The 23,670-nt window shown below is 41.7% G+C and overlaps 1 protein-coding gene across 2 annotated transcripts in view; it reads left to right on the top strand.

The window, feature by feature from the left end:
- The window catches only part of SLC38A1 (solute carrier family 38 member 1), a 69,850-nt gene extending 46,642 nt beyond the window's left edge, over positions 1–23,208 (top strand). For both annotated transcript variants that reach the window (XM_046011440.1, XM_046011439.1), the window contains exons 6-17: positions 3,345–3,418; positions 4,828–4,920; positions 5,231–5,312; positions 6,325–6,407; positions 7,829–7,887; positions 8,008–8,124; positions 10,075–10,154; positions 11,750–11,850; positions 14,226–14,344; positions 14,843–14,984; positions 15,085–15,182; positions 17,158–23,208. In XM_046011440.1, coding sequence (XP_045867396.1) covers positions 3,345–3,418; positions 4,828–4,920; positions 5,231–5,312; positions 6,325–6,407; positions 7,829–7,887; positions 8,008–8,124; positions 10,075–10,154; positions 11,750–11,850; positions 14,226–14,344; positions 14,843–14,984; positions 15,085–15,182; positions 17,158–17,259 — 1,150 coding nt within the window. In that variant the 3' untranslated portion in view covers positions 17,260–23,208. The remainder of the gene's footprint in view (positions 1–3,344; positions 3,419–4,827; positions 4,921–5,230; positions 5,313–6,324; positions 6,408–7,828; positions 7,888–8,007; positions 8,125–10,074; positions 10,155–11,749; positions 11,851–14,225; positions 14,345–14,842; positions 14,985–15,084; positions 15,183–17,157) is intronic.
- Positions 23,209–23,670: the final 462 nt, after the last annotated feature.

Below are 23,670 nucleotides of genomic sequence, written 5' to 3'. Positions count from 1 at the left end.
GGATGGAGCAGAGAGGTTACCTATGCTGGGTGGAAAACCAGACAGGGCGGTGTCTAAAGGCCCCTCCCTGATCCTGGAATCTCGAATTGTTTCCTAACCGGCTCCTTCCGCGTAGGGGACATAGACTCTCTGAGGATGTCCCCGCACCACCTCTTGCCAAGTGTGGCTGACAATGTGAGGGTTCTTGGAAGTCCCTGATCACATTCTTCACTAGATAACTCTCCTGCCGCTGCTTACCCAGTGCCCATGTCCACCCACAAGGTCTGGATCGCCTTCTCTTCAAGGCTGAACATAAGTCTGAAATACCAACACCTTGACAGCTCAGTTCCTATCGCCGAGATATTGCCGAGATTTAGTTGCCCCCCAAACACCTTTTTCAGCAAGCGGCTTTTGCCGTAACCATATTAGAACTTGTCCGTGATCAGAAGTGTGAAAGTGAACATGATGTCTGGATGAGATGCAGAAAGGAATCACTCATGTTCCTCTTAGCACAGGAATACCGGTGTATATTTCTCTGCCAGCAAACCAGTTATATGTACAAAGATCTCATCGGACACAATCACGCTTCAGACAGGAGACGTGTTCAAATAAGTCATTACATTCCCTCAAGTCATTCCTCCTGCTTTCTTTCTGATGTTATGTTTTGCATCTTTGACACCCCTGGGTCCCCTTAAACTGGTCTAGCATCATTATAGCCAATTAGACAACTTAGAGTTTCTTTCTAAGAATCTAAACAAGGAGGTGCACTTCTCTACGTTTTAATTCCATTCATACTACTAGATTAAAAAAAAATACTACTAGATTTTTTTTTATACCCTAAACTGGTCTTAAAATTTTATGTACAGATTTTGCCTTTTATGACCTGCTAGAAAAAAGCATTTTGTTTTATATTCGTTTTTGGTTTTTGAAGGGAAGCTCTAGATTTTGGGAGGGATGGAGAAGACCGTCTTCAGAGTTGGGGTGGTTAAAGGCAGAGGCTGTCAGAATGTCACTCCGGGTCCTTCTGACTGGGATGCAGTGTTATGTCTCTTAAACCCAGAAGCAGGAGGGTTGTTTTCATCACAGTGGGAGGATCTCACTCTGCTGTTGGTAAGTGTGGGGGAGAACATAGATGAACTCCCTGCTAATCTCTTCCTTGACCAAGACTTTTCTCCCGGAAAGAGAAAAAGAAGTGATAAGAGTTCATGAAGAAATCCTTGACTTCTTGCCAAGGGCCACAGGCCAGCTTGAGCATCACCTACAATGAGATGTGACCCAGTAGAATGTGTTGGGAGGCAACCATATGTAAGACCCATGTGGTCCCAGGGGCTGCTAGCTGAGGGAAGGAATATTTCCTTATAATGTTTCTCTTGCTAATAAGTACCCAGTTTTCCTAGCCTTCGGTTAATCATTAGGTAGACATTAGTAATTGTCCCTCCTGCCAGGCACGTAGTTCCTATAAGGTCATACTCTCTAGTCATTATCCTGGGGCCTGGCGGCAGGATCCCCCTCCTCTCCAGATCAGTCCCAGGGCAATAGACTCAACAGGGCATGTGGTCACTCCAGAACAGCAGCAACTTGCATCTCTCCTGTCCCCTATGGGAAACCCATGCTAGGCTGCGTTACACCCAAGTCCTCTATGGCTTATCGCATGCACACAGGGAAGTCACCCGTTCATTTCATGTCCCTAAAAATGTGAGTGAACTCTGAGCAGAATTCAAAGCTTGCTTCTTCAGAATAAATATTGTTTATCTCTTACAAGGTGAAAGAAAAATCATACCACAGTTGGGTCCTGTATCTTCCTCTCTGGCAGAACATATCACCTGGGGCTCCATTACGTATCTCAGAACTACGAGCTGGGTATTTAACTGCCTGCTCTCACTTTCTCCTGTCCCTCAGCCAGAAGAGGTAATAAGGGACTTACCTTCGGAATCACCCTCCCCCTCCGGGATCTTAGCTAAGTCAATATATGTCTGAATGCACTTCCTTATCATCTTTTCGCCTAAATTCCCCTTTTTATTGGCTGGTCAGTTTGGTCTTCACCTAGAGTGCTAGGTTTTCTGTCCTTTCTCCCCATGTTTGTTTTACCTCCGCTGAGCTCTGTCCCTCTTTTATGTTTTATGACCAGTCTCTGGCATTCTGTCTGCTCTGCAGTTGGCCATTCTCTTCTCCCCCATCGATCTCCTTACGGCCGCATTGCCTATAGGGGAAGCAAAACACCGTAAGATGTGAGACAGCCACGGAGCTGCCTTTCTGCCTGGGGTGAGGGAAGGCACATAAGGGGGTGACATCTAAGCTGAGCCCAAGGACAGGGGTTCAGTGGGTGTGCGGGCGGGGGTTGGCATTGGGAAGAGAGACCCCACACAGAGAGAATCCCATGATAGGCCAAGTACCTCTCAATGGCCCTTGCCAGAAAATTCCCTGCCTTATTTACTCACATGTGGAATCAACTGCACTTATATACTGTTCTAGGGATAGATCCCCTACATCAAGTGGTTTCATTTGGGGGGCTGGAACTTTTTTTTTTTTTTAAGCAAATAGGCTTTATTTTCAATTACCAAGTCTGTTTTAACCAAATGATTCGGAAATAATCTAGGTGATCTCCCATGTCATTTTAGCTGTGCTTTTTCTTGAGGTAGGTGGGTTTGATGATGAGCCAGATGTACCAAAACAAAGACACGAGTTTGTCCTTCAAAAATGTCTTCTCATTTTCCTAATCAAAATTTTCCCATCAGTTAGAAGAAATGCTTGGTCTTTAAGAGGAACTAGATGCAAAAAATGTGAATTATCTCAGTGGTCCAATGCATAGATTCAAAAATAGCCACAGAGTAATTAGATGAAAAGAACCATAGGCATCAGTTAGCTTGTGTCTGTTATAGGTGAGGAATCTAGGGGTGGGAGAAATTGAGCAATTTGCCTAAAGTCACATGGTCATCGACCTAAGAGTCACTACAAGCCTTCCCCTCAGCCCTTGCCCACCCCGCACCCCCCGCCACCCCATCCCACACCTCTTTCATACTTTCTCACTCAGATGTAACAGAAAGTGCATCATAGACCATAAAAGCTTTCTTTCCTAATACTGTCTGAAAGTCATTTCAACTGAAATGACCTCAGAGAGCTGTTTAGGCTTTGAATGAACATAGAGGATTTGCACTGTTAGGGTTACTCAGATTCTAATGAGCAGCTGTTTATTTGGTGGAACATTTTTATTGAGGATTTTAAAAAGGGTCTGACTAATCTTTTCCAAAATTTGGATGTTACCAACAAACAGTGTTAACCATATAAATAAGCCTTTGCCCTTCTAAAATGTAAGGTCTGAGTATGTTCTGTTATAGTTATTACAAGGCTTGTTTTCTTTGCTTTAGGATACTTTTGACTTCCGTGACACTGCTATCTATATATTCAATAAACCTTCTTTTGATCTGTTCAAAGGAAACAGGTAAGCTGATGGTAGGTCTAATTTTGTTAAAGCCAGGACGGATGATTTGCATGGTGATACTGTGAACGAGTAATGCCCTCCCGGTTCAGCCACGGATTACTGAAGAGTACATTGACCTACAGTTCCTCAGAAACCTATCGTGGTACTTACCCAGAGAAACAGACACGGCACCATGGACATTAAATTGTCTTGTACACTGAGAGAATAGCATTGCCCTTGAAAGCAAACCCCCAATCATACCCGTTTTTCTAGTTTAAGATGACTTCATTTGAAAAGCTTCAGTTTTTCCTTAGGTCTTTATAAATTCAGAACAAGAATCCCATGTTTTGATTTTATAGCCTTCAAGATTTTAAAAATAAACAGTGCTTTCATTCCCTTTTTTGTATATTCCAAGGAGAAGATGTTATGCCTGAGGCAATGTGGGAGTGAGGGTACTGAGGAAGGGCTCCAAGTTCTGGGCAGTGTAATACCTGAAGTGTTTATTTTCTATTCCTGGGACAAATGGATTCTGTTTGACTTTCACTTTAGTTGAAACCACATTGGCCAACTATTAATGTACAGAGATTACTCCATTTAACTGGGACATTTTGTAATAGATTGAGCGTCTACCATTGTCTTGTTTAAACACCAGTCTTCTGAGAGCTTGAACAAAGCTTTAATTATAGCTGGACCCATATTGCGTTCTGTGAAAGTTTTGGAAACGTGAGCCGAACTGTCATAAAGACATATAAACATGTTTTCTTAATGAATGGTTTAGCAGTTTAGTATTTATCAAGATGAGACAGTTGAACATGTTAGGATATTCCTGTAGCCGAATTATTCTTTTGACAGATTTATCTATTGCTCTCTTTTCTGAGTTATGTATCTGAACTAAATTTTACAAACGATGAACATTCTGGTGTTGACTATTGTATGTTTGTTATTGTTTTTAGGACACACGAGGCATTCATGGAACGTTATTAAGATTAAGATAATTCCTTGTTAGCCTCGTCAGTTCACGTAATTAATTCAAAAGGAAACTTTCGTCCCAACAATAAGGATTTTTATTTTTAAATCAAATCTTTACTTTAATGATATGCACCAGACCTGAGAAAGGAGATCAGAGTAGGAATCCCCCCATCCAGTAGAAAACCCTTCGAGAGAGTTAGAAATAAGCCTTATGACCTAATAACTGAACTGTAGTGCTTTTGTAGCCAACCTGAAAAAGGAGAAATGGTGGTCATGTCTGACATTTTAAAATGTCACGAGGTTGTGGCACCTTAACCCTTGCAAGCCCAAAAGGCTATGTATGTTATTTTGAGAAAGAGAGAATAACTTGGGGAATAGTCCCTAGAATGAGGATATCTTGGCTTTCTTTAACTTTTAGATCCCTGTCATTTCTTGTGTTCTCAACTATGATTTTTAAATAGGCTGCATGGTTTATGAAAAGCTGGGAGAACAGGTCTTTGGCACCACAGGGAAGCTCGTAATCTTTGGAGCCACCTCTCTACAGAACACTGGAGGTAAAAGGAACATGCTTTTCTATACATAACTTTAAAGTGTGTGAATATTATTATCTTTTCTAATTCTGGTGGTTGGGTGGCCCTATGAATTTTAACAAAATGGAAGCAGTATCGTTCTCATTGCTAAAATGGCACATGGAAAGTAAGGCAGAGAGAGCAGTCACTTATTTAAAACCAAGTATACTGAGTAGCTAAAACTGTCTTTGTGTCTTATTGAAGGTCAGTCTAAGAACAGGCTGGTAGCCTTTTATATAGCTTGCAACATGAGCCTTAGTATCTTCTTTCTAAAAATGTTCTCATTTTCCTCTAGCAATGCTGAGCTACCTCTTCATAGTAAAAAATGAGCTGCCCTCCGCCATAAAGTTTCTTATGGGAAAGGAAGAGGCATTTTCGTAAGTGATAGACCTTTTTTTTCTGTAAGATAACAAAAATATTCTTAATTTTAATGTGGACTAACCAAAGTTTTTGTTTTATGAAAACTACAGGAACCTGAGTTTTCCCTGGGTTTTTTTTTTTTTTTTTTCTTTCTTTTGTTGTTCCATCACATTTCTCTGGGGTTTTTAGATAAATGAAAGAAGCAGGGAAAGCCATTTGACGATGAGCATTTAAAAGGTAGATTTATCTGTCAAGCTGCAAACAGTAGATGCTGCATCTCCCGGAGAGCCTGAAATCTATATCCAGTTTCTACGGAACAGAACAGATACAGAGTATTTTTAGCACAGACATATATTTAACACAGAAGTGGAACATGCAAACACATTAAGACCCTAGTCTCTTTCTTAAAGAAGGGAGCAGAGCGACATTTACATGAGCCAACTTCATTAAAGATCTAACTAAGCTTGGAAAATGTTGGAGCTACACCTGACATATCCATTGTTTTAACTCCCTCTTGTTTAATAGTTCTTGCCAGTCTTAGTTTCTCTGTTTTCTTTCAAGGCAGAATCATAGGAGCCAGAATTCCTCGTGTTCTGTCATCAGGACTCAAGGTCAAATACAAAAGGTTAGGGAGAAAGCAATGCCTACCTGTGCTGACTTGTTTTTCAATGGTATTAGCCAAGCAAAACAAAATGGAACTTCTCCTTAAATAATTGATAAGACATGTTGTAATCTGACAGAATGCAGTGTGTGCATTCAGCTTTGACACCACGTAAATTATTCAGAGTACTGCCCCATTTAGCTGGTGGGGGAGGGAAAAAAGTCCCTTCTTCCATCACTAAGGAGAGAGACGATGGTAAATAGGAAGTGGTTGGATTAAAGTGTTTGGATAAGCCTGAATAATGATAGAAATTAATGGTAAAAATTAATAATAATAAAAATTCATTAAAATGTATTGTGAAGTTTTACATTTGAGAACAAAATTTCACTTTCTATGAAAATATGACCCAACTTAAATGCCTTTTTCAGAGCCTGGTATGTGGATGGCCGCGTGCTGGTAGTAGTAGTTACCTTTGGCATCATCCTCCCTCTGTGTCTTTTGAAGAACTTAGGTAAGGAAAGAGCTTGCTTTTATCATAGTCTCTGCAGTGCCCAGATGAGTCAGAAACCTAATAAAAATGAATAACTTTGCCCCCTCTACTTTTACTTGTAAGTTAAAGATTATGTGAATGATAAACTACAAGTATTAAGCAGGCTTGACTTTTAGTATGGGCTAAAAACACTGGTCAGTATGTGACCTCCTAAGCAATCCCTCCATTGAGCTGTGGAGGGGGGAGGTGAGGCTCTGGGGCCAGCAACAGACTCAGTGCCGTATCGAAGAGCCCAACTTACAGGCTGCTCTGAGAAAAGTGCAGAATATGGATTCTCCATACACAAGGTTTTCAATATCCTGATTATTTAGATCAGTAGATTTTCAAATCTAATATCAAGACAGAAAGTTGCTTGTATTTATCCCCTAAAGTATAATGAATCATTCGTATATTATTGGAGTCTAACCGATCTCAATTATTTGCTTCATTGAAGGGAAAGATTGAAATGAAAGGTCAAAGGTTGCCATAATCTAGGTCCTATCCACTTGGTTTTGATATTTTCGTGTGTGTATGTTTATATTTGGAGACAAATGTGCCTGATGTTGTGGGAATTGTATACATTGAATCATGTGGCCAGATTGGTATCTAGTCCAAAATGCATCACCTTTAATTCTGGACTAATTCAAGGAAGACATTTAGATTAAAGTTCTTCCTGCAAATGATTGCCAACCGTAGTGTTTTGTTTTGTATGAATATCAACCCTCTGCAGCTGTTATGTAAGATCTAGAAGTAGATCTTAAAAACGACTTAATTTTATGGTTCCTAGGTCTGTGTTTTGGCTTCTCTGTATATACACACATAGCTATTTTCAGTTTAAGGAGGGAAGGGCTCTTTTTCTCTGGGAACAATGCAACCTCCCAGAGACCACTTAACTCCGCCTTTGTGGAAGTTACAGTGGATGGGGAGTCCAAGGGGAGCAACGTGAAGATCCCCAGACGCTCAATTTATTCCTAGAAATCACTTCATCTCCTCTGTGTGGGCCCCTCATCCGGGAAGAGAAGTACTTATAGCTGATAGTCAGTATGTACGCGATAGGTACATAATAAAGAATATCGAGATCAAGGAGTAAATGGATTTGGCTGGAAGGCTCCATCAGAGTATAGCAACAGAGAGCTACCGGATTTGGGAGGCTCTTTTTCCCTATCTGGGAATCTGCATTGTCTAGTGTATCAGGGAAAACTAGAATCAAAGTGATAATATACTTTTATTTAAAGTCGCCTTTTTTTTTTTTTTTTTTTTGCCAAATAAAGGAGCACTCTCAAATAATAAATCTATTCACATAGGCATATTTGTATATTATTGAACCTATGCTGGAAATAATGCATTGAAAGAAACAAGGTGATACATGAAATAATAATAAATTTTTTCAACTTTTCTTTTAGGGTATCTTGGCTATACTAGTGGATTTTCTTTGAGCTGTATGGTTTTCTTCCTAATAGTGGTAAGTGCTGATGAAATGATTGGCTTGGTTTTGCCACAGTACGATGCCATACAGCAGTTATTTATTATTTGGTTTTATTTGATAAAGTCTAATTGTTTCTCCTATATTTCTTAATACCAGGTAATCTACAAGAAATTTCAAATTCCCTGCACTGTTCCAGAGCTAAATTCAACAACAAGTGCTAATTTAACAAACCCTGACATGTGTACACCAAAATATGTTACCTTCAACTCAAAGGTAAGGTTCCTCATCTTTTCAATATAAAAAAGAGCATTTTGTTAAGGGCATTATAGTTCTTCTATTTGTTGTCATTAAACTGCTTTGAAAGAATTCATTCTCAACAGAACACAAAACCACTGCTTGCCAAATCCCATAATTCAGAGACCTTGGAGAAATAGGCAAATACTAGATTTCATGCTTCCTCCTATCCAGTTTACATAAAGGACAACCTTAAGCATTCTCTGTGAAAATCTCTGTGTGGATCATTGTCTCAGCTCCTCTCTTCCTTGTAGATCTTTAAAAACAGATTAATACCTCCTTAGCCCACTCACCTCTCCTCCCTGGTGGTGATAGAAAGGCATCCCTCCGGTTTCCCCAGCTCGCGCAGTGGAAATACAGATGCTGAAATACAGACACACAAACTGACACTTCAAACTTTCACACAGTTGGGATGCTGGTATTAGCATGGGGAACCGTGGCCTACAGAACCGGTCAGGCTTGGATTTAAGTCGTTTGGCAAGCTACCAGACCCCGAGTGAAAAACAAGGATACTGTTCTATATCTCACAGCGTTTTTTTTTTAGAATGGGCCTGGTCCAGTGCTTTCACAGAATTAGAGCATGAGAAATGTTACTTTTCTTCCTCCTTCCTTCCTTTCTTTCTTTCTTTTTTTTTTTTTTTTTTTTGCATCAGAAGTTGTACTGAGTGTGAGAGTTTTAAAATGTCTTAATCTAAGAAAACTAAAGAGATCAGATGTGATTGGGCCCGTTCAGGGTGGTATGGCCATATTATGCTAAGCGAAATAAGTCAGTCAGAGAAAGACAATTATCATATGATCTCTCTGATATGAGGAATTTGAGAGGTAGGGCAGAGGGTCATGGGGGGAAGGGAGGGGAAAATGAAACAAGATGGGACTGGGAAGAGAGACAAACCATAAGAGACTTGGGGCGCCTGGGTGGCTCAGTGGGTTAAAGCCTCTGCCTTTGGCTCAGGTCATGGTCCCAGGGTCCTGGGATCGAGCCCCACATCAGGCTCTCTGCTCACAGGGAGCCTGCTTCCTCCTCTCTCTCTCTGCCTGCCTCTCTACCTACTTGTGATCTCTATCTGTCGGATAAATAAATAAAATCTTTAAAAAAAAAAAAAAAAAAACCATAAGAGACTCGTAATCTCAGGAAGCAAACTCAGGGTTGCTGGAGGAGTCGGCGGTGGGAGGGATAGGGTGGTGGGGTTATAGACACTGGGGAGGGTATGTGCTATGGTGAGTGCTGTGAAGTGTGTAAGACTGATGATTCACAGACCTGTGCCCTTGGGGTAAATGATACATTATATGTTAATAAAAAAAATACACAAAATAAAGTTACATGTTGAGAAGCCAATAAAAATGTGACGACCAGAAAAAAAAAGAAAGAAAGAAAACTAAAGAGAGCTCTTGCATGCAGGCACAATTCTAAGGACACAGCCAAAGTAGTGACTGAGAAAGTAGTTGTCTTTTTAGATGCCATCTTTTAAGTCTGGTTTGACATGCCCTGTAGAGCAAAGAGCAGTGGAAGAGACATGGAAGAAGCCCGGGGCATGTCACCTAACCTGTTGAAGGGAGGCGGGAGAGCATCAGTGGTCTGTCTACCGATCAGGGTTGTTGTAGGGACTTCGTGAAATAATGCAGGGAACGTGCGGGGTGACCGGCCAGTGCCATGTAACTATGGGATGATGCTTTGCCTGAAGCAGTAAAATAGGATGTAGGTGAGGGGAACCTAAGACCTCTGTGTGCCAAGTGCCTCACGTCTCAGGCTAGATAAGCCCTCTTAGAAAAGCTGCTTCTATTTTTGACACCAAAGCCCTCCTAATAATCGAGTAATCCAGGGATTCTGAAGAGCTGTCAGAGAAAACGACAGCACAGAACTATTGGAGCGGAATAATTTTTAGAGTAAAAAATGCTTCTTCGTAATGTTTATTTTTCTCTTTCAAACAGACCGTGTACGCTTTACCGACCATTGCGTTTGCTTTTGTCTGCCACCCATCAGTCCTGCCAATTTACAGTGAGCTTAAAGAGTAAGAGATCTGTTTTTTACCTTACTCATTTTACCTTTTTTACCTTAATCATTTTTTATATCCCCTCATTAATAGGCAAGTACTGTATTGAAATAAATAGATTTGCATAATGAACAGGCAGATGGATTCATCAGCCAGCTTCAACATTTACTATCTGCCATTCTGGAACAAGTACTATATTAAAGGAAAAAAAATAAGAAAAATCAGAAAACTGCATTATGTTTTGGCCATAAATATATAAAGTGGCCACCTATGTGGCCTTTTTTGTTAAATTGGTTTTTCCCATACTATATTACTTAGGAGAGTTCAAGTCTTTGTGTTGCTTTATGTGACTTACGCTTCCTTGCCAAGTGTTATAATCATAATCAGATTCATGTATAAACTGCAAAATGCCTTGTGTCTGATTTGCCTTGTATTAGTTTAGAGGGAAAAGGCTGTGAAATCAGGCAGAAAGAAGTTAACGTTAAGGCCAAAAACTGGACAAGAGAATATAATTGTTCATTTTAAACTATTAAGATGATTCTATGGATTTTTTTTTTTTTGATTGCTGTTTTAGAGAAAATTAAAGTCCCGCTTATAAATTTCCTCCTGGGTTCTCTTTTTAGCTGACTGTTAGCAGACTTTACAGATAAAAATAGTCTTCATGACATAGTCTTAAGCTCAGAAAAGATATACAATATTTTCCATTTTGAAAAATAAAATATCATTTAGCATTGATTCACTCATGACTCGTCCTCTTTCACATTTAATTGATATATGGGTAAGTTTTGCAATATCTTTATCTACCTATGTGTACACCAATCCTACTTTATGATCCTATACTTCGGACATTTAAACGTGTCTTTGACATCTTTTAAATTTAATAGTCCAGCTTTTAGTTTGTAATTTTCTGATGTGTGTGCATCTCAGTTTTTCCTGTTATGACCCAAACAAATGTTATGACTATCATGGTCTGTTATTGAGTACAAGTCTCATAGACAAGTTATTTCGGCCATTAAAGAACCTTAAATGGCCACCCAAACTCCCCGAGTAAACTTGACCTAAGATATAGAGCCCTTCATCATCACAGCTGTGATCACTTGGGATTTATTTTTCTGGAAACATAGACTTCAAGTGCATCCCCGAGGCTACTCAGTGGGAAAAAAGGAAACTAAATAACAGCTTTAGCAATAGAACACCTGAGATGAAGTTCCAGATTTGCCCGTGGTCTCTGGGCTGCGAGAATAGTATTTGAATTTATTCTGCCCTTTTCCCCCGTACATGCTAAGTATGGAGATAATATCAAAAACAAATATTAAAAAAATATTTTCCTCCCTTCAGATGAGAACCTGATATTCTTTCAAAAGAATGGGGAAGGGCATTTGAGGGATTGGTAGTTCCATGAATCACTCTCTCACATTACCCGTTTGGCATAAAAGAAGCTATTTTAAACTGGTTAATTGCTGGGGGCAGGGGAGGGGAAGGCAGGTAAGCTCTGCCGCTCAGACCTTCCCTAGCCCGACAGAAAGTTGTTAGTATTTTTCAGTGTTAGCACCAGTACTTAAATTCAGTAACATGGTTTTTAATTTTTAAAATTCCCTTATCTTTGTTCTTAGTCGATCACAGAAAAAGATGCAGATGGTGTCCAATATCTCCTTTTTCGCCATGTTTGTTATGTACTTCTTGACTGCCATTTTTGGCTACTTGACATTCTACGGTAAGTGACTTCTGTTCACACACAAATATATGTATTTGTAGATAAATTAGTGAAAATTCGTATCTGAAGAACTTTTAATATTTTTTAAGAGATTTATGTATTTATTTTAGAGAGAGAGTGAGAGAGCACGGGGCAGGGGGGAGGGCAATGGGAGAGAGAGAATCCTGAAGCAGACTCCCTGCTCAGCCCAGAGCCCAGCACACTCAGCTCAGTCCCAAAGATCATGACTGGAACCAAAATCAAGAGTCGGCTGCTTACCCGACTGAGCCACCCAGGCACCCCAATACCCAAATAACTTTTAACACGATAGCACCAAAAAGCAACAAATCTACCCATTGATTTTGCTGGTCTTTTCTTCTACATAAAGTAAATGGTGATGATTCCTTTACCTATTTGAGCAGACTGCACAATAGAGTAATTACTGAAACAAGATGCTGTAATTATTTCTTCCTAATACTGTCCTTAAAAGAAACTGCATTGGAGTGCCGGGGTGGCTCAGTGGGTTAAGCCTCTGCCTCTGGCTCAGGTCATGATCTCAGGGTCCTGTGATCCAGGCCTGCATCGGGCTCTCTGCTCAGCAGGAAGCCTGCTTCCCGCCGCCGCCCCCCCCCCCCCCCACCTCTCTGCCTACTTGTGATCTCTCTTTCTGTCAAATAAATAAAATCTTTAAAAAAAAAAAGAAAGAAACTGCGTTTTTTTTAAGCATGCCACCTTTACTGAGCAAAGTTGAAAACTATACCAGAGAAGGCTCTCCTAATTGCTGGTGCAAATTGGGTCAGATTCCATTAATAGAGAAGAGAGACAGGGACAGATGCTGAAAGTGGGAAAGAGCAGAGTGCTACACTCATGACACTTGTGTTAATTAAAAATAAAACGCCTGATTGTTCACTGGAAGTTGGAGCCCTGCAAAGATTTGCAGGAATGGCAGGGAAGGTTCAAAGGAATGAAATCTGAAAAAGAGAATAATTGCGTTTCATTTGTAACTTCTTGGCCCTGTAGGAATAGTTTTCTTTCTTTTATTACGTCTTCCCCCTTTGCTATTCAGATGATCCTCAAGCTGTATTGAACATCTTTCATTAGCATTATAATTTGGGACCTGATTTAAATTTAAATATCTGTATTTCACATTGTTCTCTATTAAATAATATTTCTCTGGGGCATATTTTTTCCCCCAAAACACAAATGTCTCAAAATTTAAACATGTTTGCAGATGATTAATTCAGCCTGGAGGGAATGGCTACCCGGATTATACAGTTATATTGTCACCATTTTCACAAGGAATGGCAAATAGCATTGTCTGATGAATCCATAAATGCCATGTTGAATTTTTGCATAAAAATAGTGTTTGTAGGTTGCCTGCAGAGTTGCAGGGCTGGGGGTAGGTTAAGGGAGGGAGAGCTTCATGTTCCTTCAACAGTCTCACTGTTATCTTGTTCCAGCCATGAGTTTTCTTTGCAAATCCATATTTTTTCTTCACATAAAATAAAACACCACACCTTTTTGTAGTCTTTGGTTAAAGAAAAAGGCTCAGCTATTTTTAGATCATTATAAATTTTGACTCAAGAAAATTTGAACTAATGAGATTTTTATTATAACCTAGGCTCCCTTTTCCAAAACTGAGCCCAATCTAAGGCACAGAATAGAATTGGAATTCCACCCCCAGAACCTTGAGACTGGTGCAGTGAGAAGACCTTACAGGAGACATGGCAGGAGGGGAAGGAGGTCTTGTCAAAGCAGTGCGCATTCGCAGGGACTGCCATTCTAGCTTTGGTTGTCTTTGAAATCACATCCTGAAGTTCAGAGTCAAGAAAAGGTTCAAAGTGGTACAAAAACTAGATACTTTTTTTTTTAAATAAAAAAAACATACATGGAGTGAATTCTTTGCTGCTGGTGGTGAAGTTTGTACCTCCGTTGGTTGGCCCCCGGAAGCTGAGTGATGAGAGGAGGGTCTGGAAGGCTCTGTGGGGCCTGCTGTCCACCCAACAAGGCTGAGGCAGTGTAGCGTCCTTTGACGAGTGGCAGCAAGTGGGGAAAGTCTAGATTAAGAAGGGTTCTGTGCTTTGACTGGATGTTCTTTTTAGCCCCAATTTACGCCTAGGCTGAATTTGGTATAAATCGAGCACCCGCATACTGGGCAGCGGCCTCTAGCGAGGACTTTACAGTCATCATTCCTCTAAAGGTGACATACGGACAGGTGGAACCTGTCACAGGGCATTTTTCTTCTCAACTCCACAAACTGTTTCCATATAGTTACTGCAACACCCAGGACATTGCTTTCCTTGCCTTTTAGGTTGCAAGTTCTTTGTTGTTCAGATCAGCTGTCATTCAGCAACGTGCCTTGTTTCTCTCTCAATACTCTCTTTTGCTCGCTTCAGAAAACGTGCAGTCAGACCTCCTTCACAAGTACCAGAGTAAAGATGACATTCTCATCCTGACCGTGCGGCTGGCTGTGATTGTTGCTGTCATCCTCACAGTGCCCGTGTTGTTCTTCACGGTGAGTAACAGGCCGCGGGGCCCTGTAAGAAAAGCCGAGGTCTCGCCCTTCGCTCCCTGTTTAGAGCCTGCCCCACAGAGAGCCTGCTGCAGGGAACCTCCCAGGGTGACTGGAACAGAACCAAGGAGGCACCTCAAGACTCTGGGGTAGTGAGATAGGGCAGGCTTTGCTGGGATGAACCTTAATTCTCATGAATCTGTTCCTTCTTCAAAATGTAGACAGAGCGTTCAGATCTTGGTCATGCGTGATGAGAGAACAGAAACGGACCGGAAGAGCACCCTTAGTCAGATAAAGACGGGAATGATCCCCCACCAGAGCTAACTACCGATTTGTAAATAAACATACTTTCCTTAAGCCAGGCCCCCTACCTGTAATCCTGCACAAGGACTTAGAAAACATTTCCCAGATTCCTGTGCACCAGGACACGTGTTTCTGCTGAGGACGCGACAGTTGGTGTGCCAGGGGCCCTCACAGAGCCTTTGTTTTCTTTTCCTGTAGGTTCGTTCGTCTTTATTTGAACTGGCTAAGAAAACAAAGTTTAATTTGTGTCGTCATATCTTGGTTACCTTCATACTCTTGGTTATTATCAACTTGTTGGTGATCTTCATACCCTCCATGAAGGATATTTTTGGGGTCGTAGGTATGGCTTTATGAACTTCATACTTCTCATTCTCCGATACCTGTTCAGAAAGCTAAAATTCCGCTGTAATGACTTCATTTTTTTTTTTCTTATTTTGCAGGAGTCACATCCGCTAATATGCTTATTTTCATTCTTCCTTCATCTCTTTATTTAAAAATCACAAGCCAGGATGGAGATAAAGGAACTCAAAGAATTTGGGTATGTCTCAGGCCAGCCATTCTTTTTCTGATTAGTTTTTCATTTAAATTTACCAAATAAATAGTCCATCTCCCCCACCTAATCCTACTTTTAGCGGCCTCAAAAGGGGAGCAGCAGTCCTGTCGTTTTCCCCTTTGGGAGATTTAAAATACCGTATCCAACTCTGATCTGTTCTCTGAAGATGTGGTACTCTTATTGTGCCTTAACTTGGGCTCTGAGCTAGGGCAGGGCCAGCTGGGAAACTAGACGTTTGTCATCCTGTGTCTCTGTGAGGCGATGCCTTGTCTTTAGCAAGCTAGGAAAGGGAGAGGAACTCGAAGACTTTACACAGCCCGCTGTTTCCGTACCATTCCTAGTCCTGTAACTGCTTCCCACAGCCCAGGGCACATGGGATCCCTTCCTGAGAACAGCGGCGTTCGCTTAAAGAGACCTCTTCTAATTTGACAGAAATACTTTGGAACAACAGACCTAGATTCAGAAACTACCTTTCTATGTGGGGATTCTTGCTTCCAGGTCTGGTGAAGTTCAAGGGCATCTTGAAGGTGCTGCACTTGGAGACAGTGAGGGAAGCAGGGGTGAAGTGGCTGCTGCCTGAGCACCTCCCGGAGCACCATTTGTTTGGCCTCGGAGAAGGCTTCTCAGCTGCCCTTCCAGATAGTGTCAGCGCTCCAATGCACACATGACCCAAATCAACAGACCCGGGTGAGAGATGCAGGCAGGAGGAACCCTCCTTGTGCTTTTAGGAGAAGCAGCACAGATCTGGTATAGCATCTGCCTCCCCAGCAGGATTCTCCCTGAAACCATAAGTCCCACGTCCTTCTAAACTGTACCAGGCTTCATAAGCACAGAGAGGGAGCGGTCACTCTGACATAGCGGTAACATACAATGCAGATTAAATCTGAAACTGCCGGAGGCCTGTTGCCCGTGAGTTCTGTGGGCCTCCCCAACCCTGCTCTCACCTTAGAACTGGTCGTAGGATCTAGCGGAAAGCATTAGACAAAGGCTCCTGTCCATGTGGGCCCCCCAGGGAGTTAGACCAGACCTCCGATGAGAAGCCTGTGGACAACCCCACCATTTGCCTCTTCTCCTTTCCTTAGCTCTATCCTCCAGGTTCAAGTTCAGCCCCCTTGACTCTCAAGTTCCTTCATGCTTCTCCTGCAAAGCTCTGGTTGGATGCTTTCAAGGCCAAGCAATTTCTAATCTCATGCTCTCCAGATTCTGGTTTTAGTAACCAGTCCCCCTTTTGGCCTTCCTCAACCCTTACAATAACTTAGTTCTGGATGCCCATTTTTCACTTGATCAAATCGACTTTGCTTTTTTTTTTTTTTTTCAAGATTTTATTTATTTATTTGATAGAGAGAGATTGCAACTAGTCAGAGAGGCAGGCAGAGAGAGAGAGGAGGAAGCAGGCTTCCTGCTGAGCAGAGAGCCCGATGTGGGGCTTGATCCCAGGACCCTGCAATCATGACCTGAGCTGAAGGCAGAGGCTTTAACCCACTGAGCCACCCAGGCGCCCCTCGACTTTGCTTTTATATATGTTTTTTCCCCACTTTTTCAAATAGAAATGTTTGCCAGCCAGTGGTAATTTCAGTTGGTTGGTAAAAAGTAACAAAATGGCCTGTATGTTTTCAAAGTCCTTTCTCTCTCTCTCTCTCTATTTTTTAGTTGTAATCTTAGTTTGTAAGAAACTATAAGGATACTCAGTCGGTAGAATGGATTCGTTCTGAGTTGACCGTGAAGTCAAACAAAAGAATATGGGAAATGGCCCTGCCTAGCTAGTTCTTGTTTGCCCCCTCCTTGGAGAATCAGATCCATACAGTCTTGGAATGATTCTCAGAGTCTGCCAATGGTTGTAACAGACTCCAAATACAAGGGGACACAGAAAGAGAGGGAAAAGCATTTCTGTTTGTTTCCTAGGTGTATGTGAGAGATGTTGGCTTCCCTGAAAATAACCCATGCTTTTATGTTGCTCCAGGCTGCCCTTTTCTTGGTCCTGGGGGTGTTGTTCTCCCTGGTCAGCATTCCCTTGGTCATCTACGACTGGGCCTGCTCATCAAGTAGTGACGAAGGCCACTGAGACCAGCTGAGGACAGGAAACATTCCAGCCCGTGGCTCGGTCACGTCACCACACATCAGCAATCTCTCATCACTTCTTTTGCAAGTTTACAGAAGCAAAACAGGAATTCACAGGATACTTAAAATGGAATAACACTTCGGTAGCAAAACAGAAACCTGTTTCTATAATAGTTCCTGTCCCTCTAAGAGTTGGGATCAGTTTAAGGATTGTGGATATTTTTAAGTTTCATGCAATTGTATTTCTCAGTACCCTTCACAATCAGTTATTTTTCACTCTCCTAACTCTATTTTTTTTGGGGGGGGGGGGGGTTTCATGGTCCTTTAGAACTTTGGAAACATAATCATCGATCATGTTTATTTATTATGCGTCCAGGTTCTGAAATAATTTTCTTGCCGGTGTTCCACTCACACCGTCGGTATCTTTTTAGAAGAGAAAAGAATCTTGAATTGTATATAGTTATTTTGCTTTACAGAAAAAAAAATGGTTTCATAAATATTTTGCCTACTTTGGTTACCATAGCACACAGGGATAATCATAAGAGAGTGACAGGGTGTGTACCATTGCTGGGTCAGAACCTGCCCAATATTTGAGGGGACCCCGATCACCTGGCAGCCAGGCGCTGGCGGTCCAGTGGCCTCACTAGTACCACACCCTGCATCCTGGGGAGACCTTCTCCAATGAGTGTTCTTAGCTGGGAAGGGGGTGAGAAGGATTTCTTACCTTGGTAAACATCTCAAACTACACATTTGGGTTATCTAGAAAATGAAGTTTTGTTTCCCTCTTGGCCAGTCATGTCAAAGTTACTCTAATCTGAGTCACCTTCCACTGAGGGAGACCCACAACACCTTTGTAATAAATCGAGAAGCACGAGTATTGCAAAAAGAGCATCCGAAATGCCTAAGCAAATATTCCTCTGATGCAAATAGCCTTCAACCCTACACCTGTATTGTTGAAGGGAGAAAAAAACACTTTCTTAAATTATAAACCCAGCAGCTTTTACTCATGTCCACCAGCTTTTTGCACAGGGAATAATGTGTATCTAACCAAGGGTGATCTAGGATAAGTAATTCCTGTTTTATATTGGGTACTTTAGGGGGTCTTTAAAAGACTTGTTTTATATCTATAAATTTAGGTTATTACAAATACAAGATTTTTGTACCTTAAATAAGCCTCATTCCTATTTCTTCTCCATCAATAATCCACTCAGAGTCTTGAAAAAAGAAAGAAAGAAAGATAGAAAAGAAGAAAGCAAGCAAGCAAGCGAGTGAGCCCTCAGAGATAGCCTTTGAGAAGAACTTGTGACAAATCAGTGTACCTTCCTTCCCTCAGACAGGGACTTCGGTGCCTGTGCTGTCTCCTCTTCTCATCCCTAACGAAGGGGTGGGCCATTACAGCCCACCCGACATGACCCACACAGGAGGACAGAGCTGCCTCGCACCCCTACTCCAGCCCCACTATCTCCGAAAGGGGGTGGAAGGAAATTACACAGAGACTACAAGAGAAGAGAGTTGGGGCTAAGGCATAGCTTGTAATGTTGTGGGACCGCAAGGAAACCCAGAATCACATCCCCCTGAAGCTGGACCATCACCTGTGATTGGATTGTCTCTGTCGCACAGCAAGAAACGTTGGTGCTCTCGGAGCTGGTCTTTTGAAACAGAACTTGTGTTTTATTTATATTCTGGTTGAATTTCTCAAACACATAAGTTCACCAAGCACAGATTTCTTATCCAGAGATAAGTAGATTCTAACCACAGACTCTTGGGAGGAATTCCAAGCACTTAGCTCTGAGTTCTGTTCCTCCCTCACTAAAATCCCTAAAGGCCTTTGCTCACCATTCACTGGGAGTAACAAGGAGCTGTCCCCTCCCTCTTCAGACTAATGTTCCATAGAAAAGGAGGCATGAAGCCCCTCGTGATCCTCTTTCCTTTCCCTCGAAAGGCTATTTCCTGCATTTGTTGGTAGGATCATTCATAGCATTTAATGTAATGCTCCAGAATTACATCCCTCTTAGGTCAGAGTTTCGGTAATTAGATATGAATACCTACCCATATGTGAATACCTAACCTAGTAAAATCCACAGCCCCCTCTGTCCTTTTCAGCAATGTCTTCCATATTGGATGAACAGGGAGAGAAATTAAGCAAAACAAGTCAGGTGACCCTCAGAGGCTTGTCTAGGGCACCGAGTAATGAAATAGCCAGGTAGTAGACAGTCCCTCCATTAAAAAATATACTTAGTTGAGCTTGCAAGCAATATTATGCTACTTTCTATTTTCCTCATTAGTTTATAACAATTCACTTGACACTCACAAAGTCAACTTAGAAAATTACCATTAACTTTTGGGACGGGTAGTGGTATTTTTGGATCTCTGGATTTTATGTGTCAGTACAGGGAATTTTTATTATTATTTAAAATATTTATTTAGAGGAGGCACGTTGTTGTTGATGTCTGTGATACTGCAGGTTTTTAAAAATCTTTGTATGTTTATCGAAGTTTATTTTTGACAAGATATAATAGGCCCTACTGTAACTTGTCAAATACCACGGATTAATTACATCATTTGTGTGGGGTTAGCTGTAAAGTGTACTGCAATAATTCTTCTTGTTCAGAATAGTGAACTGGTAGCCAAAAATACACGTATCACAGATGTTAGGTAGAATTTAAACAGCAGTCAAGTGCTATAGAAGTTTTTCTGCTAAATTAGTAGACTAAAGAATATTATACCTTAGCCATTGGGAGCAGCACGTTTTCCTTTGGTAGATAGAACCTTAACACTAGCGAACAGTGCCGGTTTCATATTTTGGATTTAGAACTGTTCTCTAGTTATTATAACACAATATGCTGTAAATCCCTAATTTACCTAATGTTACTTACTGGGAGTGGAATAGGAAAGGATGTACAGGAAAGAAATCTAGTCTCGTTAAACACAGGCTGTCCCCAATTTATAAGCAGATCATGTTGCAAAACCCTGTTAGGTGGTTGTTTACAAGCTGGAATGTATTTTCCTTTAAAAACAAGGTTATACGTGGTGTTTAGGCCCCCCAGAGCAGCTAGGAAAGATGATCAGACCCATCATTCAGCAGAATAGGATAATATAACATGATGGCTAAAAAGCCTTAACCACCAAAAATAATATTATTTTGAAGGAGTCTTTGTTCGGAGTTGCCAAGAGTATGTCACTCCCATTAGTGGAATCTGGACTGCCCACGCCAGCTGCCGGACGGTGGGGGTAGGGTCACCACCAGTGAGTGGAGATCAGTGGGGCCTGAAGCAGGGTCTCCAGCAAAGGAGAGGAAAAAGAAGTCCAGGGCCACCGGAGAACCTGGTGGCAGGAGGAGGGGAAGGAGGATGAGGGGCTTCTCGTGAGCCCCCCAGGGACATTCCTCAGCTTGTGGCCTTTCTTTTGCCTGGAGGTCTCAGGCTTGGCCTGACTTTTCTGTTCATAGGACCTGCTGCTCCTATAGTTTGTCTCTTCCCCCTGCCTGTTAGAGAACAGGATGTTGCTGCACAGCTTCTCTCGTGTGCCAGTCACTGGAGCCAACCCGCACACAGCACTTTTAATGGGTTTTGTGCTAGTGAACCATGGTCTAACTGTCTAGTAATCAGGTCTGTGTAAGAAGGCTTCCCCCTGACTTTCCTTCTTTCTATTTGCAGACCCTGTTGAGAAAAGCACCCTGGGGGCGGGAAGGCGGGCGGGGGGCGGGGGGCGGGGGGGGGGACGGTGGATGGTCAAGGGGCTGGGGATGGACAAGGGACTGCGATAAGATTCCTGTTTGAGGACCACACCAAAAATGGCCCACAGCTGACTTCCTTCTGGAGTTGGATTCAAGCCTCTAAGCCCGTGGTTCTCACAGTGTGGTCCCCAGACTGGCGGCAGCAGCATCACCCAGGGATTTGTTGGAATGCAGGGTTTGGGGTCCCATCCCAGAACTAAGGAAAAAAGAAACTCTCGGGGTGGAAACCCTCAGCAATCTGGGTTTGAACAAGCCCTCAGCCTGATCTTGATGCGCGATAAGTGTGAGAACCGCTCCCAGTCCATTCGTCTGTCATTTCTTTCTCCCCATCAGTCCTACCTCAGAGTATGGTTCCTAGGAAATGCTGGTGCAGGTGCTCAGTCGTCAAGGAAGGCCGCCTGCCCTCGGGTCTGTCAGCCTGGGCTGAGGGGCACTCAGATGACATTGTCTGAGGCTGTGAAGAAATGGAAGTAAAGTGTTTGTGTTTTTTGCGGAGAAGGAAAAGAAAATACCCTTTGTAAATGCAGCCTTCGATGAAGTACTGAATTCGTGTAGGAGTAAGCTCTCCACAGCGTTCATGTGCGTCGTGTGATGAGCCAGCCTGTCCTCTGAAGGTGGATTCTCTAGAAAGGTCTGTACTGCATAAGCACCTACAAACTGCTCGGAAAGGGATGGAGAGCTCAGCTCCATTTCAGTAAGTCACAGTGCTGGAAGGCACATGCATCAGGGTGGAGAAGAGGTTGAGGACAAGATCAGATATTTGATCTGATGGCTCAGAGCAAAAGCCACGAGTTTCCCTCAGTTTATCCAGGTAAATGGCTTGAGGCTTAGAAAGGGCAGAAACTTGAAGAACAGAATTCCTCCGTTTCACTTCACTGTCAACTTGTAGCCACTCTCAAAACAGAGAAGATACAGACTGTACCATTTAGCAGTGCTAATAGATGGTTTTCCTGAGGGATGGCAGAGCTGGGGATCCTTTAGCAACAAGAAATACTTCCTCCAAAATATACACAGGGAATTTATGATGACATAGGGCTTTCAGGTACAAATTGAGAATAGGGTGGCTAACAACTGAAAAATATCACTAAATCGAAAAGGGAGAGTTCTTGAAAATTGTAACATTCACAAGGCTCGGTCATTTTCCCTTAGGGTTTTCTCAGAGGAAGGGCTGCAAACTGGGCCCATCTGTCTACAGGCTTGAATTTGTGTTTTTAAAAGGAAGAATCTATGCAGCTGAGGTTTATTGTAGGAAATACTTCACTTGTATGTAAATATGTTGTAAATAAATAGGAGGCTGTATATTTTTGCAGTTGTTGATCCACACTGAAATAGAAGTCTGCATATCAAGAATCTAGTATTTGCATATCAAGAATAAATGTCATAGATATTAGTGGTTTTGTTTGGGAATTAGAAAAAATTTACATTCTCGCCCAGGTAACATCGTTCTCTCAGTGTAAACTTGGAATCTAAAAATCTTACTTAATTGTTTAGAAAGCAAAATGTCGGAGAAATAGTTGCATTGATTTCTTATACTGGTATTAAGCTCAATCATTTAAGAGATAACCCTCTGAGCTACAAATAAGGAATATTTAGACCCAAATTACTGTCATATAGAAATAGATACACCCAAAATGACAAACTGTTTCTTCATAATGCTCTTATGCTGTTAACACTGATACCACTACACAGTATTTATTAAAACAAGTGGGGGAGAATTTTTTCTTTTCAAAATTAAGTTGAATTGCTGCATTTCCCAAACGTTGGGATCTTGGGGGGGGGACCTGAACATTAACTATGAGCACAAATTTGAAGGACAAAAGAAGACCATTATTTTATCAAGCTTTTGAAAGTCTTGCATGTTTGCTTTTCATTTTCAGTGTTGACACCAACATAAACCATCTTAAGTCATTTTTTCCCCAAAACACTTGAATCTTGACCATTGGTACGTAACCCGTTCAGAGTCTTTGTTGTATTTTAGACTTCATATAGGTCCAGTATGTGTAACACACCACTGTTTTATTCATGTGAAAACTTGTAAATGACTTTCAGATGAGTGATAGAAGTGAGTCACAAGTCACAGAACATTGCTATTCATGGTTAATCAAATCGTTTATTTTCCCCCCAGGATATGGTGTAAATAAAGAAATATAAGAAATTCTGTTCTATAATTGCTCTGTTAACATAGTTTTTAAACATTAAAAATGTGAGCTAAAAGTATTTTTGAATTTTGCCTTTCTTTTTCGGGGATGTAATACTAAAATAGTGGGGGGCGTTTGATCGTTGGAGACAGATTTGCACACATTTGTCAGTGTCCTAGAACATTACTTATTCATGAAAGCTATATTTATGCACCCAAACTTGAAAAAAAATTCTTCTGATAGAAATCTAGGGGCGCCTGCATGGCTCAGTGGGTTAAGCCACTGCCTTCAGCACAGGTCATGATTTCAGGGTCCTGGGATCGAGTCCCAAGTGGGCTCCCTGCTCAGCAGAGAGCCTGCTTCTCCCTCTCCCTCTGCCTGCTGCTCTGCCTACTTGTGCTCTCTCTCTCTCTCTCTCTGTCAAATAATTAAAAACCTTAAAAAACTCTATCTGATCTGAAACATACTACCTATCCTATTTCTCCATTCTCTGTAATCAGAGTAGGTTAAACATAATATTTTTTTTTTAAACTCAGGTTAA

Source organism: Meles meles, chromosome 7 (genome assembly GCF_922984935.1).
Source record: "Meles meles chromosome 7, mMelMel3.1 paternal haplotype, whole genome shotgun sequence".
In the NCBI taxonomy this organism is placed as follows: domain Eukaryota; kingdom Metazoa; phylum Chordata; class Mammalia; order Carnivora; family Mustelidae; genus Meles; species Meles meles.
The sequence above is the reverse complement of the archived record's forward strand: the minus strand, read 5'-3'. Positions and strand labels throughout refer to the sequence as shown.